This window comes from Gigantopelta aegis, chromosome 1, assembly GCF_016097555.1.
Source record: "Gigantopelta aegis isolate Gae_Host chromosome 1, Gae_host_genome, whole genome shotgun sequence".
NCBI classification, from domain to species: Eukaryota; Metazoa; Mollusca; class Gastropoda; order Neomphalida; family Peltospiridae; genus Gigantopelta; species Gigantopelta aegis.
Genome location: NC_054699.1, coordinates 15,043,306 through 15,062,182, shown reverse-complemented (window position 1 = coordinate 15,062,182; position 18,877 = coordinate 15,043,306). Strand labels below are relative to the sequence as shown.

Below are 18,877 nucleotides of genomic sequence, written 5' to 3'. Positions count from 1 at the left end.
AAAAGACGTGTTGGCTAATTTTATCACTGTTTTTGGAAGGAAATAAAAGAATGGGTCTACATTGCAGGTGTAAGACAACCCCTACAATTAAGAAAATGTCCACGGGAAAACAAAGTCCATTGAATAAAACCCTGAATATAGTCCCAAGGCAAAAAATGGGCATGGGCAGTTGCAGGGGTTTTAAGACAGATACGACGTATCCATTTGAAATCAGCATCATAGTCGATACAAAGTCGGTACTGCAGTGTTACAAAATCAGCGCTGTCTTTAAAAGTCTCAAAAACGTTTAGTAACAGTTGCACCTTCACTTTGTTCATATTTTTTTTTCGTATTTATGATGGGAAATTTGATGGAGGAAAGCAACAAAATTGTTCATATTAGATTCTTGTCTGATTACAGTGGGCCAGTGGCCCATTAACATTTTCATTTGTATTTGAACTACTGAAGAAAATTGTTTGTGTAAATACTAAAACCACACAAACAACATATCAGTTGTCTGAAAAATTCTAATTTTATGCCCTGCTGAGACATGAGGCTTTCAGGGGGATGAAATGATGAAAATTCTGTTTAAAAAAAAATGTGGCTTGTAGTCGATTGTTTTCATTTTAGACATACTATGTAGGATTTATATAAGCTGCCTTGTAGTAGCGTCTAATGCCGTCTCTTTTTTTCATGATAATACATGATAATACAAATTTCCATGGCTGTTGACTAAAGTCCTGGGTAACACGTTAGATGTTTGGGATAACAGTACATTAATTGTACAGTGAAAGCTCTCTAAACCAAATGCCCACAGGAGCAACTAATAAGTCCATTTTTTTTAAAGGGTATCTGTTCTGTACTAATATTTAAAAATGTCCAGTTATGGGAATTCCAGTTTGCCTGAGGGTTTGTTTTTGAGCACTTTCCATGTACAAACATGTATGCACATTATGTTCAGTGTCCATGTATGAGACTTGTGTTGTACTTAGGCCTCTGGAAATTGCAAAAACAATCATTTCATTTGTGCATCGCTCACGTAAATTTAGATATTTTTGCATAACCCTTTTTTAATTATTTATTTTTGTCCCACTGCCCCCTTTCCTTTATCCCACTGCCCCCTTTCCTTTCTCTCCTTTCCTTTCTCTCCTTTCCTTTCTCGCCTTTCCTTTCTCTCCTTTGAATTCAATCTCATTTCTTCCCTATCTGGCAACTCCTCCTAATTTTCAACTTCAGGGTTACCTGAATATGCCTAAATGCCAATACCCATAAATGGTTTGTGCAAACTTTAAATTTTTCTGAGCCTGTACCTGGATTTTGTTGAAGTCACAGATGGAGGAAAATAATCTGTTTTGATAGACTCTCGTGATAAAATGATGATGCTTTGCCTACTCTTCTTTGTGTGGCTCCGACTAACCAGTATATCTTTTGCACTGAGCTGATGTTGAAAAGTCACACATTCATTGTTATAGTAAATGATCACAATATGATGATACTGTACAGGACTAGGTCTGAGTCAGCATAATATTTCGCCACATTATCTTTTAAACTTTAAAAAAAACCCCAGAAACCCAGTTACGGTATTTTGTAACAAAATATCAATTATTACATGAAATCATTTCGCCAAATAAAACTAAAATTTACCAGTTGTTTTTTAAATTTGCAATTGGCGAATTTGGTGAGTGCCACAGTTAACCCTGGATACAGACCTGTATGTTGTATTATTTTTCAGGTCTTCCTGTGACGCTTACGAAGTCGGGACTCTATCCGTTTCTCATCACATTCATCACAAGTGCTCTCATGCAGGTATACATTCAATACTCTATGATGAAAAGTCATATTAATCATTGTGCAAGTGGTAAATATATAGAGGATATTTCATGTTTTTTGTCAGATATGAGATATCAGTTATATTTGACCCCCAAAAAATGAAATTTTCTATTTATTATATAACTTTTGGCAATTTATCTTCATTTTTAAAATGCCAGCAGCAAAATAGTTCCGGCTTTCTTACAGTGAAGATAACACTTTCTACAGTGACGATAAAACATTTTAGAGTGAAATAGTGAAATTTTCACTCGAAAATGTGTTATCATCACTGAGTGACTGATATCACTTTTATTTCACTGATATTTTAAGATATTTCACTAAATGTTATACATGTACAATGTATAATAAAAATGTACATGTCTAAATATTCAAATTTCCTAGGAGATCACCAATCTTGCAAAAATTGTACACATGTTGAATTTTGTTTTGTATTTCATTTCATAATATAGGAATTAAAAAAAAAGTACTAAAATGTAAATGATTAAATATTAGTGCTCAATATGGTAATATTTTAAATGGCTCCCCATGATCTGTATTAGGAGAGCAGTTAATCAGTCCCCTAAAAATATTTTTAACGATGGGGGCTGTAACAGTTGTAATTTAAAATGTGCTGATGTGTCATTAACTAAACATCAGAGCTCAAACTTAACGGTGGCACTGACAGCAATTGCCGTCGTTGAGATATAAATTGCCGCAGGTAGAGAGTATGACCAATAGCGAAATGTATACACCTGGTGTACATTATCTGCCAATATTAACATTTGCACATTTGAAAGATGGGGTGGTATGTGGCCTAGTGGTAAAGCGCTCGCTTGATGCGCTGTCGGTCTAGGATTGATCCCCGTCAGTGGGCCCATTGGGCTATTTCTTGTTCCAGCCAGTGCACAGATATTGAGAGAGGAAACCCACTGTCGCCACTTCATGGGCTACTCTTTTCGATTAGCAGCAAGGGATCTTTTATATGCACCATCCCACAGACAGGGTAGTACATACCACGGCCTTTGATATACGTTGTGGTGCACAGTGACTGGCTGGAACGAGAAATAGCGCAATGGGTCCACCGACAGGGATCGATCCCAGACCGACTGCGCATCAGCGAACTCTTTACAAACATTCTGTTCAGTATCTCATCGCTATGCAAGTTTGAGAGATTGCTACACATTAAACAGTAGTTTGTGATCAATTTTTAATTCACTAGAAATATCACTAAGCAGGATTTTGTTCAGTATCGCATCTGTACGCAAGTTACATAGATAACTACACAATTTTAAAACATTAAACAGTAGTTGCTGATAAATCTTTAATTGACTAGAAATATTTCTAAGTGGGATTTTGAAAACAAAATGTTCCTTGCTCTTCCCCTGAAAGTTTTAGGAGAGTTGCAAATTGATCTCCTGATAGTATTTTTTTTAATGAATTTCATTTAAAACTTTATCTGATTGCTCGCTTTACATCATTTAAGGAGAGTGATCTCAGCTCACTTTGATTTTGCTCATGACGAAAAAAAAGAAAGGTATGTTTTATTTAACGACACATTGTATTTACGGTTATATGGCATCAGAAATATGGTTAAGGACCACACAGATATTGAGATAGGAAACCTGCTGTCACCACTTCATGAGCTACTCTTTTCGATTAGGAGCACGGGATCTTTTATATGCACCATCCCACAGACAGGGTAGTACATACCACAACCTTTGATATACCCGTCGTGGTGCACTGGCTGGAATGAGAAATAGCCCAGTGGGCCCACTGATGGGGATCGATCCCAGAGCGACCGCATATCGAGCCACTGGGCTTCGTCCTGTCCCGCTCGTGACGAAGATTGCAAATTTGTGGTTTTAATGTTGGTACAAACATTGTGATCAGAGTTAATCTTCTTGTTGCAGGTCCTACTCATCTACTACTTCACAGACTTGCTGCAGAAAGCGTACGCCTCACAGCTTGACTCGAAAGAGGTGTGTAGCACTCTCACATAATGTACAGTACATGACACAGCAATACAATGAACCACCAGCCCATAGCTGTTTTTTATACAGTACATGACACAGCAATAGAATCAACCACCAACCCATAGCTGGTTTTTATACGGTACATGACACAGCAATTAAATCAACCACCAACCCATGGCTGGTTTTTATACGGTACATGACACAGCAATAGAATCAACCACCAATCCATAGCTGATTTTTATAATGTACATGACACAGCAATAGAATCAACTGCCAGCCCATAGCTAGTTTTTGTACAGTATATGACACAGCGATAGAATCAACCGCCAGCCCATAGCTGTTTTTTATACAGTACATGACGCAGCAATAGAATCAACCACCAGCCCATAGCTGTTTTTTATAATGTACATGACGCAGCGATAGAATCAACTGCCAGCCCATAGCTGTTTTTTATAATGTACATGACGCAGCGATAGAATCAACCACCAGCCCATAGCTGTTTTTTATAATGTACTTGATGCAGCAATAGAATCAACCACCAGCCCATAGCTCTTTTTTATACAGTACATGACGCAGCAATAGAATCAACCACCAGCCCATAGCTGTTTTTTATAATGTACATGACGCAGCGATAGAATCAACCGCCAGCCCATAGCTGTTTTTTTATACAGTACATGTCGCAGCAATAGAATCAACCACCAGCCCATAGCTGTTTTTTATAATGTACATGACACAGCAATAGAATCAACCACCAGCCCATAGCTGTTTTTTTATACAGTACATGACGCAGCAATAGAATCAACCACCAGCCCATAGCTGTTTTTTATAATGTACATGACACAGCGATAGAATCAAGCACCAATCCATAGCTGGTTTTTATACGGTACATGACACAGCAATAGAATCAACCATCAGCCCATAGCTGGTTTTTATACGGTACATGACACAGCGATATAATCAACCACCAGCCCATAGCTGGTTTTTATAACGTACATGACACAGCGATAGAATCAACTACCAATCCATAGCTGGTTTTTATAACGTACATGACACAGCAATAGAATCAACCACCAGCCCATAGCTGTTTTTTATAATGTACATGACGCAGCAATAGAATCAACCGCCAGCCCATAGCTGTTTTTTATACAGTACATGACGCAGCAATAGAATCAACCACCAGCCCATAGCTGTTTTTTATAATGTACATGACACAGCGATAGAATCAACCGCCATCCCATAGCTGTTTTTTATACAGTACATGACGCAGCAATAGAATCAACCACCAGCCCATAGCTGTTTTTTTATAACGTACATGACACAGCGATAGAATCAACCGCCAGCCCATAGCTGTTTTTTTATAACGTACATGACAGCGATAGAATCAACCATCAGCCCATAGCTGGTTTTTATACGGTACATGACACAGCGATAGAATCAACCACCAATCCATAGCTAGTTTTTATACGGTACATGACACAGCGATAGAATCAACCACCAATCCATAGCTGGTTTTTATAACGTACATGACACAGCAATAGAATCAACCATCAGCCCATAGCTGGTTTTTATACGGTACATGACACAGCAATAGAATCAACCACCAGCCCATAGCTGGTTTTTATAACGTACATGACACAGCGATAGAATCAACCACCAGCCCATAGCTGGTTTTTATAACGTACATGACACAGCAATAGAATCAACCACCAGCCCATAGCTGGTTTTTATAACGTACATGACACAGCAATAGAATCAACCACCAGCCCATAGCTGGTTTTTATAACGTACATGACACAGCAATAGAATCAACCACCAGCCCATAGCTGGTTTTTATAACGTACATGACACAGCGATAGAATCAACCATCAGCCCATAGCTGGTTTTTATACGGTACATGACACAGCGATAGAATCAAGCACCAATCCATAGCTGGTTTTTATACGGTACATGACACAGCAATAGAATCAACCATCAGCCCATAGCTGGTTTTTATACGGTACATGACACAGCGATATAATCAACCACCAGCCCATAGCTGGTTTTTATAACGTACATGACACAGCGATAGAATCAACTACCAATCCATAGCTGGTTTTTATAACGTACATGACACAGCAATAGAATCAACCATCAGCCCATAGCTGGTTTTTATATGGTACATGACACAGCAATAGAATCAACCATCAGCCCTTAGAGCACAGCTGAAATTTCTAGTCCAATGGGAGCTTCATATTTGGTCACGTGAAGTACATTTATATCCCGATAAAGTACTTCAGACATTTACTTTAAGTGTACCTCTTGATTCACCGAACAGCTCAAGATTTTGGCTCTGCTCTAAGACAGTTAGAGAACTTGTAACAATACTTTATCGCGTATATAGGTAGTGTCGCATGAGAAAACACTCGGCTTACGCCTCGCCTTTGTCTCGCGCGACACTACCTTTATATGCCGATAAAGTATTGTTACTCGTCCTCTAACTATTACATAGCTGGTTTTTATATGGTACATGACACAGCAATATAATTAACCACCAACCCATAGTTGGTTTTTATACAGTACATGGCGCAGCGATAGAATCAACCACCAGCCCATAGTTGGTTTTTATACGGTACATGACACAGCAATAGAATCAACTACCAGCCCATAGTTCGACATATTTGTGAAAGTAACTAGCCCTCGCAGAAGGTTTGGCTAGTGCCTTATGTATTATGTAATACAGTTGATAATTTCCACTGAACCAGACCAATTTTTTGTAGGGCCGACAAATCGTGTGTAATTAAATGTGTAACATTTACTATTCCACCTACCTCTTCTTATTATTGGTCTCTCTTGTATAACCAGCCTTGTGACTCTCTGCTCACTTTTCAATCCCTCTCTCCTTGTTTAACCCTTTTTAACATGTCTGCCCTCACCAGAATCTCGTGCATCCTCACATCCGCATCATGTGCGATAATTTATACTGTACATATAATAATATATGTGCCTGTTACATTGCTATGATAATTCATACCATACACAATAATATATACACCTGTTACACTGGTATGATAATTCATACCGTACATATAATAGTATATGTGCCTATTAAATGGTATGATAATTCATACCTTACATATAATAATATATGCACCTGTTACATTGGTATAATAATTCATACCATATGTGCCTGTTAAATGGTATGATAATTCATACCATACATATAATAGTATATGTGCCTGTTAAATGGTATGATAATTCATACCTTACATATAATAATATATGCACCTGTTACATTGGTATAATAATTCATACCATACACATAATAATATATGTGCCTCTTACATTGGTATGATAATTCATACCGTACATATAATAATATATGCGCCTGTTACATTGGTATGATAATTCATATCGTACATATAATATATGCGCCTGTTACATTGGTATGATAATTCATACTGTACACATAATAATATATGTGCATATTACATTCGCATAATGAGAATGCCGTTTTACCTGAGGTAATAATCAGCAGGTTGTGGTATGTAAAAAAACTTTCCATTCCTGCTGACTGCAAAATGAAGTAGGTTGCTCTGAATTATCAAATGTTTACAATGCAATAGCTGTTGATTAATCAACATACTTTAGTGGTATAGTTAAAGACAGCAAATGTTAACTTTTTCAAAGGTTGTGGTATGTACCGTCCTGTGAAAGTACAAGTAAAGGATGCCTTGCTGCTGACGAAATGTTAGTGACAAAATAATGGTATAGTTAAAGACAGCAAATGTTAACTTTTTCAAAGGTTGTGGTATGTGCTATCCTGTGAAAGTGCAGGTAAAGGATGCCTTGCTGTTGATGAAATGTTAGATAGTGATAACATTATGAGGTGGAGTGTCTTCAAACAAATGCCCCTGCGCGTGCTGTAACCTCACCGTGGTGCAGGGGTGTAACATCTTCTTTGAGAATGGCCAATACAGCACAAAATTGAAGTTTTGAGTAAAATTCAGTATCCGTAAAATTCTGTGATATTTGTGTTTTTGCACAGTTCTTTACACTGTTCTTTACACTGTTTTTGTTTAAACCTTGAATTTTTATATTGATGTTGATCATCACTTTATTTATTTGCATTACCATAGTTTGACACCCAATAGCCGATGTATTTTTCGTGCTGGGGTATCGTTAAACATTCATTCATTCATTCAAACAAATGCTCCTTTCTTCTAGTTAGAAGCGATGTTACGATGTCGACCATTATAAAGTATGATTGCCAAGAAAATGTGAATTATTTATGCTTGTGTTATTTACTACAGGTAGAATCATTTCCTTTGAAAGAAATGGAAGGTGGCAGTGATGACAGTTCTGAAGATGAGCTGTCGATTAAAAATGGTGAGATTTTACATCTGACAGATGGGTGGGGCAGAATGTACCTCTGTGGTACAGTGCTGGCCTCATGATGTGCAATCGATCTAGGATCGGTTTGTGTCGGTGGACCCATTGGGCTATTTCTCGTTCCAGCCAGTGCTACACAACTGGTGTAACAAAGGCTGTGGTCTATACTATCCTGTCTGTGGGAAAGTGCATGTAAAAGATCCCTTGCTGCATTAGAAAAAATGTACCGGGTTTACTCGGATGACTACCCAGTCAGAATTAACAAATGTTTGACATCCACTAGCCAATGATTAATTAATCATTGTGCTCTAGTGGTGTTGTTAAACAAAACAAACTTTTCCTATTCTGGATATTGTAACTCCTTTACATGTCTCTGAAAGTTGTTTGCCTGATGTTTCTGCGTCAAAGAATATATATATATTTTTTTACATGTCTTTTTTGTTGTCTTGTTTTTTTTTGTTTTACATGTCTCAAAAATATATTTCACATGTTTTTTCCATTCCTAACCAGTGCCCCATCAAAAGATGTGGTATGTACTGTCTTGTCTATGGACAGGTGCATATATGGAAGATCCATAGTTGCTTTATCGGCAGGAGTGAGTTGTCGAAATAACAATTTGCTGAACACCAAATAGCAAAAGTTTAGCAGCGCTCACACTGGAACAAATTTGTGTTTAGCCGATTTTTCAGATATGTTGAATATTTCCTTGAAAATGATTAAATGTGGTAAAGGGATATTTATTAGTCAAAGACTAAATGTTGTAGACACTGTATAAAAATTACCTTTCAGTTAATTTTGCAATGGACACTTGTCACAGAGTGAATCCTGGTTTGGAATGTGCTGAGGTGTTGTACAACAAATTATTGAATATTCCTTTTTCTTCCTTTCCTTTGTCTCAGTCAAGTGGAGGGGACTATTGGTTTCATCTCCGTCCGTCTGTCTGCCTATCCAACTGTCCCACTTACAGTTTTCCAGATGTTTTTTTTTTTTTTTTTACATACCTTGAAATATCAAGCATTATCATATACTACTGCAGATTAAATTTGACTTTCATGAAGATTTGTCGATTTTTGACAGTTATTGCCCTTGAACTTAGGATCTATCGAAATGAGTTTTTCTGACTTTTTTCCCAATGCCTCAAAATATTGAGGTGCCATTTTGTATGTAGCTTTATCATGTTCTGTTACAGATCAAGTGTGACTTTCATGGCAATTTACCCATTTTTGATATTTATGGCCCTTGAACTTAGAAGATACTGAAATTAGTTTTTCTGACTTTTTCCCCCAATGCCTTAAGATATTAAGCTAAAATTTTGTGTGTAGCTTTCTTTATCTTGTTCTGTTACAGATCAAGTTTGACTTTCATAGAAATTTCCCTATTTTAACATAGTTATGGCCCTTGAAGTTGGGGAAATATGAAAATTTGTTTTATAATGCCTGAAGATATTAACATGATATTTTGTATGTAGCTAAACTTTATCATGTACAGTTTTTGTCAGAGTTATGGCCCTTGAACTTAGGAGATACAAAAATGTGTTTGGCCCATTAGGGGACATGTATTGCTTTAGCAGTACTCTCAGACTGCTTATTATATTTTAAATTTTTTTCCTCAGGTGTCATCACGGGAAAGATGATACTGCGTAACGACCGGCCTGCTCTGTACCCGAACCTCCACATGCTTGGCGAGTTGTATCTTGGGTGTGGCGTCCGGCAGTCGTTCGACATTCTCATCATACTGCAGTTGTAAGCCACACATTGAACAGAGCTCATTGTTTGTTCCCACATCCTATAACATACTGAAGATTTCAAAGACATTACCAAGATGTTTTTTGTTTGATCCCCAATTTTGTTCAGAAAAAAATTGGTTCTCTTTTATGGTTCTGGGGATTATTCAGAGATTTTAGCCATTAAATATACAATGGATTAATGTTCTCATATTTAAAGGAAACATGTCACGTAAACCATATTTGGCACCAACCATGTACAATTAATTATAAATTGAATCACCTAAAAAAAAATATATATAAAAAATTAATTACTTAAAATATCTCCATAAAAGAACCCCAGATACGAGCTCTTAGCGGAAATTGCCGATCTTTAATGAGCAGGGCAATCACGAGGTCCCTGACGTCAGAGACGCGTCGCTTGATCTGAAGCCTTACACTTAAAAGCATTAGTCCGTACCACTCATAAAGAATCTAAGACTTGCACAGCTTACCAAAACAATGAGTGTTCGTTCGCAAAACGTTTTGCTGTATCAATATGAGCTGTTAGTAAATGAAGAAAGACACACATTTACTTACAACAGTGATACTGAAGAAAAAACGGATAGCGAGTCGGAGGGTGGAGAAACTGATGGTGCCAGACCAGACCGGTCGACCAATTTACAGCCCGGAGCCCGAAAGTAACCCGGAGACAAAACCAAAACTCGGATGCTAATGCCGAGGTGTATACTGTTCATATTTAGCATAAAGATACACCTCGATATGATGTATTTAAATATGTAAAAAATATAAATGTAGGACAAACATTTTTTTTTTTTTTTTTTTTTTAGAAAATATCGCATTTTTTATGTTCGGGCTGTACATAATGAAATCTGTATGCACAGTGTAAACAAACGCTCTCATTTACGACAAGGCGCTTCACTTTCATTAACCTGGCTTGTAAAACAACATAAATGACTTGAGAGTATAATCAACTTTTAAACTAAATATATTTCTATTTGCATCAATAGAACGAAATGGGGTTATAGTATTTTTCTCTCATAAAAAAAAGTAGCATATTATTAGGCCTATTGGTAGGGTGCGTTAGAGTAAAAACGACCACTCACGATACCCAAGTGATAATTTTCTTTTCTTTGGTACTACGTAATTGGTCAGTTTTGTAATTTTAGATGGGAAAGTCTACTTAATCAAGGGTTTTACAGCATTATTTACAGTAATGAAGCAGGGCGGCTAATAATGTCCATTAACATTGTACTATAGTCACGACAGGTTACGCCACAATACCCTGTAATCTTAAAAAAACTGGCACGTATTTTGTACGCATGTCTAGACCGTGGTAATCACTTACCTGGTCGATACCCTGCAATATACACCTGCCAATCAGGAATCACATGTGCAGGCCACGGAAAGAAAGGACCAATTAACTAAAACAACACTCCGATTCTCAAGTCAGCCCGTGGATGAAACATAATAGTTATTTCGACACCGACAGTAGTGGGTTTTTTTGTATTGAACTTCGTGTTGCTTTGGGGGATTAAAAACATTATTTAAAATTATTATTGTTTTCTACACGTTTTTTAAAAACATATTTAAATACATCGTACTGAGATGTATCCTCATGCCAAATCCCATGTTTGTATATGCCATATTTAATTACTTATTGACGTTTCCTTCTTCAGACGGTGAATACAGATTTTGTTATGTAGGCCTACAGCCCTAACATGAAAAATCTTTTTTTTTCCAAAAAAATAAATAAATAAAAAATTCTACATTTTTGTTTTAACATATATAAATACATCATGCTGAGGTGTATCTTTGTGCCAAATATGTACAATGTACACCTCGGCATTCGCAACCGAGTACTGTTTTTGTCTCCGGGTAACGTTCGGGCTCCGGGCTGTAATTAGGCGGACACCAAAGTACTATGCGGTGTTGGTGTCCAATCTTTTCTTTTGCGATAAAATACACGCGTCTTTCTTCGGATACAATCCTTTGGAAAACCATAAAAAGACAATCCCGATCGTTTAAACTGTTTATTTTTACACCCGAAGGCCGCGCAGTACGGCACTGTTGGACTGAAAAGATCGTAAGCCCCTTACTCCATATATAAACAGTTAACAACAATGGAAGAGTACAGCGGCTCTGACGTCACTTCCCTTTTTTTCCGAACGCTCACGAAGAAATATGCATAAATCGTACTTTGATACTGGTTAGCGTAATTTCTTCATTTTAAGTTAACTACACGTATTTTATTGTTATAAAGTTATTTGTATATTATTTTTATATCATTTTTCTTTTAAAATGAGCTATAATATGGTCTCGTGTCATGTTTCCTTTAATCGGGGAATATTTTGTTTTTAAAGTTTTCATTGGATTGTGTGTGCGAATCATGATGAGATACTGTATAAAATGTTACCTTATAATACATTTGAATAATTAATAAAACCTATAAGAAGTTTGAAATAAAGGCATTAATGCAATAAACACATTCACAATTCTTTACCAAATGATTTTGAAATTTGTTTGGCCTTCGGAAGACAAAAAACATTTCCAACAAAATTATTGAACATGAAAGTCTTTAAAGAGTGATGACCAGAAATGCTCTAAATTAGTGTATACTGGTTATATTTCAATGTCAATAATAAATAAATGCTATACTGACTCTAAACATATTATACACATAGTGACCATAAACTGACTATAGTGTAGAGAAAGAAAGAAAGAAAGAAATGTTTTATTTAACGACGCACTTAACACATTTTATTTACAGTTATATGGCGTCAGACATATGGTTAAGGACCACACAGATTTTTGAGAGAAAACCCGCTGTCGCCACTACATGGGCTACTCTTCCGTTTAGCAGCAAGGGATCTTTTATTTGCGCTTCCCACAGGCAGGATAGCACAAACCATGGATCACTGGTCGGTGCAAGTGGTTTACACCTACCCACTGAGCCTTGCGGAGCACTCACTCAGGGTTTGGAGTCGGTATCTGGATTAAAAATCCCATGCCTCGACTGGGATCCGAACCCAGTACCTACCAGCCTATAGACCGATGGCCTACCACGACGCCACCGAGGCCGGTCATAGTGTAGAGAAATGGATTGGTCATAGAGAGTAATCATAGAGAGTAATACTAAAGTGTGAAAGTTGGATATGCTATTATTAAAAAACCCAAAAAAAACCCAGTTAAATAAAATGATTACGTCTTGGAAATCTTCAGTTCTGTTATAAGAATACTTGTACGTTGAATTTTATTAATGTTGTCTGCTGGTGAGGAGACAATATTAAATAATATCACTTCCATCACAGTTTGCTCCAGCCAGTGCACCATGATTGGTACATCAAAGGCCGTGGTATGTGCTATCCTGTCTATGGGATGGTGCATATAAAAGATCCCTTGCTGCTAATCAAAAAGAGTAGCCCATGAAGTGGCGACAGTGGGTTTCCTCTCTCAATATATGTGTGGTCCTTAACCATATGTTTGATGCCATATTTCCAATAAAATGTGTTGAGTGCGTCGTTAAATAAAACACTTCTTTTCTTTTTTTCCATCACATTTATCTTTCTAATTTAATACATAAACATTAAATCAATTTTTAAATTTTTTATATATATATATCACATTTAAAGTTTGAAAAGAAGCCTTTATTCTTTCTTTTTCACCAGCAGGCAAAGTTTTTGATTCTTTACTTAGTTTGACATTGTTATTCTTGTTAATAATTTATATCTGTTTCCTTTTTATTTTATTTTTTTATTGTTATATTAGTTGGTGGAATACGTAGTGATTCTTCTACAGTTCCCATAAAAACACAAGTTTAAAACCAAAAAGTTCACGTAAAGGTGCCCTACCCCCCCACCCCCCCATTAATGTTTTCTGATTTTTGAGTACATGTGTATTTTTTTTGTCATTTCACATTTCTGATTTGTGATGAGTTATTCACATTTATTCACATTTCTTATTTCTAAGTTATTTCCCTTCCTTCAGATTTCAGAACAGTGTTGTTTGTACTTTTTTTTTTTTTTTTATTCCAACCAGTGCACCATAGCTGATCAAAGGCCGTGATATATGTTTTCTTGTCTGTGGTGAAAGTGCATATCCTTTGTTGCATTAGGAAGAATGTTGTTACTACGAGTTAGAATTACCAAATGTTTGATATCCAATAACTGATGATTAATTAATCAATGTGCTCCAGTTGTGTCTTTAAACAAAACAAACTTCTTTTTTTTTACCAGTTTATGGTATCTATTTCACACGGGAAAATCTGGCCAATATCATATTATATGGAAGATTTGTCACAGTAAGGGTAGAAGAAAGTGATTTGTGTATATTTCAAACCATATTATTTGTACTGTTTGTAACCATCTATAACAGTTTTTATCAATCGTAAATTTATGTTTATGAGCAAAACTTGGCTTCTAAAGACATGATAAAACAAATACATACTTTATAATAATGGTGAGTTTGAAATATATATACATAATGTTCTTTCGTTGTTACCGGAATCCTTATATTGTAATTACGTGATTTTCTATCATATACTGTATACTTCAGTGGTGTCATTAAACAAAAAAACAAACAACATTTATGATGTTTTGAATAATTTGTTCTAAAATTGTTACCTTACTGAAATGCACATAACTATCTAGAAGATGACTGTTTTTAACTACTGTGGTTTTTAAATTGATACCTGAGTAGACTCCATTATTTGTTTTTAAACATGGGGCGAATTTACAAATCCTGTTTATGTTTTACACGCGTGTAACTACATACATTTACAATGCTTAAACGCCTGTGTCTAAGAAAAATGTGCTTCGTAAAAAAAAGTCTGCCCTATTTGTTTTAAAAGCATATTCTATTAATTGTTTTAAACAAGCTGAAAAGCCACATTCTAGTTTCCATGTTAATAATCGCCCCCCCCCCCCCCTCCCCCCAGTCTGCATCATAAAGGAGATTCAACAGATCTTAAATAATAAATGATGCTGTATGGAAGTAACCAGCTAACGGTTAAAATAGCAATTTATCTGCTTGTGCACGAAGACGTTTACTGTCATATTTTTGTATCTTCGCTGAAATCTACACATTTATCATCCATTAAAGTCTTTTGTAGAAGATATCTCTGGCACTATAATTTGCGATATCCTATGATATTCTCCTTAGGAGATATCGCTTCTTATAATCTTGATTGGTCACATTTTAATCACAAGACAATATTGTGCTACGTCACTGTGTATGTTTCAGTGCTAAACCTATCATTAGTGACGTCACGCCACTATCGTTCTGCTAGTTAACGAGTCTACCGCTGCTAAATGTAGTGACATTCAACCCACATTACTGACATTGTTTATAATTGTCGCAAATGAAAAGAATGATAAAAAGAATACCCCACTTGTGTCTTGTGCTATAATTTATCAGCATTCGTTGATAAAAGTATAAAAATCCTTGGCAAGCCTCAGATTTCATACTATCATACTAACCCTGTTTTTGTTTGTGTTTTTTATTCTGTTTTTATGTCATGTTGAGTTTGTTTTATTTGTTCAAGTGTTGCCTTGCTTATCTGCTATGCACTGGCCGGGAGTGAAGCGTTTGCAGAGCTCGTTGGAGTCAGGTAAAGTCCGCCATCTTTGCATTTCAAGACTTGTAGCCGTGCAAGCAGCAGCAAGTGTTTTATTTCATTCTCGTACATGTACATTCATTAACGTCGGCTCTCACCTTGTGTGAAGTAAATACAAGACATGTTACCGAAAGGTTTACACAATGGGAAATGCAAGTCTTATTGGCTGCTGGAAGGGTTGGACCAAGTTGGTTTTGGGGGGGGGGGGGGGGGGGGGGGGGGGTGGGGTGAGGAATAAATGTAAGATGAAAGTTCAGGTGAAGTAGAAATACTAACTTTTCCCTCAATTTGAAGTTTTATTAGCAAAAAGGTTTTATCTTCCCTTTGCCACTAATGGAAAAATGTAGCGAGTTTCCTGTCTAAGACTGTCAAACTTTCGAAATGTTTGACATCCAATAACTGATGATTAATAAATCAATGTGCTCTAGTGGTGTTGTTGAACAAAACAGGTTTTGTTTTTAACTATGTGGTATCTGAGAAATAAAAATCTATTAATTGTATGTTGTGTATGTGACTTCAGTTGAAAAACATTTAATTTATTTGTTTGTAGACACATCTACGTAATCCCTGGCTTTGTGTGGCTTCTGTCGTTTGCCGTGGTCTTTGCTCTCAAGTTTATCCAGCCCATCGTGTCGATTCTCACCTTTGTTAAAGGCTCGCTTCTTCTGGGAACAGTAAGTGAAGAATATTTCTTTTTGTGTTATTTATTGTGATTGCAAAATATGGATTTCTTCATGTGTTGTTTTCAGGGATGCCGACTATGATGATTTTGATGGCATCCTTATAATTTTTTAGACCATATTCCAAAACATTCCGTATATCAACCTATTAGATATTACTTTTTTTTATTTTTCATGCAGTTTAAGCAAAATGTTGTAAGCATGGGTAATTTAAGGCCAAGTAAAAAAAAGAGTTTGGTTCTTGTTACATGCCAATTTTTTGTTAGGGTAGGTAGGTTAGGGAAAACGTTTTATTTTTACTTTGTATATGGAACTGGAAGACACCATTGGCTTACATTGCAACGTGTTCTCGGAATTAATTAGGAACTACACAGAACTTGTGAATCGGCCAAATGGCTCTCAATATTGGAAGCTTTTCATTCGGAACTCCTCGGAAGCTTGTTGTTTTTGGAGTTGATGAAAATTAGGATTGATTTTGATGGATTATTAAATAAAACTGGTTAAAAAAAAGAGGAAAAAAGATCAAAAAAAGTTTAGGGTCAGCCCCAGAAATCTAGGGACGGTTGGGTAACCAGAACCAAACAACTACGCCTAATGGTTAAAACAGGCTATTAGAACCTAATGGGTTTTTGTGTCTCTCTTTAATAATCTTTCTTGTTTATATACTAGCGAAAAAGGTACCTGTGCACCAAATGAATGTTAAAGTTTGTTTTATTTAACAACACCACTAGAGCACAATGATTAATTTATCATCGGCTATTGGATGTCAAACATTTGGTAATTCTAACACGTAATCAGAGCAAACCCACCATATTTTTCCTAATGAAGCCAGGCATCTTTTATATGCAGTTTCCCACAGACAGGAAAGCCCATACCACGGCCTTTGACCAGTTGTGGTGCACTGGTTGGAACGAGAAAAAAATTCAATCAGTTGAATCGATCCACCAAGGTGGTTTGATCCTGTGACGCAAGCACCTCAAGTGAGCACTCAACCAACTGAGTTAAATCCCACCCCCAAATGAATTTATACTGTTACAGAATGGCATTTACTTGAAAGTCTGGTCATGATTGTGTAACAAGTGCTTGCTTGAGGTGCTTGTGTCGCAGGATCGAACCACCTTAGTGGATCCATTCAGCTGATTGGGTTTTTTCTCATTCCAACCAGTGCACCACAACTGGACAAAGGCCATGGTATGTGTTTTCCTGTCTGTGGGAAAGTGCATATAAAAGATCCCTTGCTGCATTACCAAAAAAAAAAGCGGGTTTCCTCTGATGACTTAGAGTCATAATTACCAAATGTTTTACATTCAATAGCCGATGATTAATTAATCAATGTGCTCTAGTGGTGTCATTAAACCAAAAAAACAAAAATACTTTTGTGATGATTCCCTTCGATATTCCAGAGGTGTTTTACATTCAATAGCCGATGATTAATTAATCAAGATGCTCTAGTGGTGTCGTAAAACCAAAACACTTTTGTAATGATTCCCTTTGATAGTCCAGAGGTGTTTGACATCCAATAGCCAATGATTAATTAATCAATGTGCTCTAGTGGTGTCGTTAAATAAAAAAACCCCAAAACTTTTGTAATGATTCCCTTTGATAGTCCAGAGGTGTTTTACATCCAATAGGCAATGATTAATTAATCAATGTGCTCTAGTGGTGTCGTTAAACAAAAAAACCCCTAAAAACCTTTTGTAACGATTCCCTTCCATATTCAGTCAGTTGCATGTGCTATTCATACTTTATGCACACAACTTGTGTTAGACCGGCCTCGGTGGCATCATGGCAGGCCATCGGTCTACAGGCTGGTAGGTACTGGGTTCGGATCCCAGTCAAGGCATGGGATTTTTAATCCAGATACCGACTCCAAACCCTGAGTGAGTGCTCCGCAAGGCTCAATGGGTAGGTGTAAACCACTTGCACCGACCAGTGATCCATAACTGGTTCAACAAAGGCCATGGTTTGTGCTATCCTGCCTGTGGGAAGCACAAATAAAAGATCCCTTGCTGCTAATCGGAAGAGTAGCCCATGTAGTGGCGACAGCGGGTTTCCTCTCAAAATCTGTGTGGTCCTTAACCATATTTCTGACGCCATATAACCGTAAATAAAATGTGTTGGGTGCATCGTTAAATAAAACACTTCTTTCTTTACAACTTGTGTTATACACATTTCAGGTCATGTGCTCCTGTTTAACATCATTTTTCTTGTCATTGGCAGGGCTTCTAGAATTATTTTTAAAACCACTAGTAATAGGATCAGTGATTTTTTAAATTTACTAGCCATAATTAAAAATTCACTAGCCCTACTTTACTTTTAAGTTAATACAATTTTGATAAATAATTGTAATAATCAGATATATTACCTAAAGAGGGAAGATAGAGCTTAAAACCACTAACATTGGAGATTGGGGTGGGGTCAGGATATTTATATTTACAAAATAGACTTAACTGCAACATTTGACACCAAAACATTCACTAGCCATTGGGCATGGGAATAATAGTTATTTACTAGCTCAACATTTAATATCACTAGCCATGGGAGTGGGGCTACGATAATCTAGAAGCCCTGTATTGGACTGCAAAACATTTTGCATTATAACATGATTATTTATACACAACACCAACTCAGGATGAATGAAATTGTCCACTGACTATAATTAAAAGTACTACAACATAGTATCTATACATTATATGAAAACAATAGTCATAAAAGACTATAAAAACTACAC

General features: G+C 36.6%; 2 protein-coding genes across 3 annotated transcripts in view; one reads left to right on the top strand and one right to left on the bottom strand.

The window, feature by feature from the left end:
* LOC121371002 (S-formylglutathione hydrolase-like) overlaps nucleotides 1-6,703 on the bottom strand; it is a 199,906-nt gene extending 193,203 nt beyond the window's left edge. Inside the window, exon 1 of the mRNA XM_041496610.1 lies at nucleotides 6,569-6,703. The gene's annotated coding sequence lies outside the window, so the exon portion shown is untranslated. The remainder of the gene's footprint in view (nucleotides 1-6,568) is intronic.
* The window catches only part of LOC121370986, a 45,008-nt gene that overhangs the window by 7,677 nt on the left and 18,454 nt on the right, over nucleotides 1-18,877 (top strand). For both annotated transcript variants that reach the window (XM_041496572.1, XM_041496564.1), the window contains exons 3-8: nucleotides 1,712-1,785; nucleotides 3,699-3,767; nucleotides 8,051-8,126; nucleotides 9,742-9,871; nucleotides 15,395-15,460; nucleotides 16,017-16,140. In XM_041496572.1, the coding sequence (XP_041352506.1) occupies nucleotides 1,712-1,785; nucleotides 3,699-3,767; nucleotides 8,051-8,126; nucleotides 9,742-9,871; nucleotides 15,395-15,460; nucleotides 16,017-16,140 (539 nt within the window). The remainder of the gene's footprint in view (nucleotides 1-1,711; nucleotides 1,786-3,698; nucleotides 3,768-8,050; nucleotides 8,127-9,741; nucleotides 9,872-15,394; nucleotides 15,461-16,016; nucleotides 16,141-18,877) is intronic.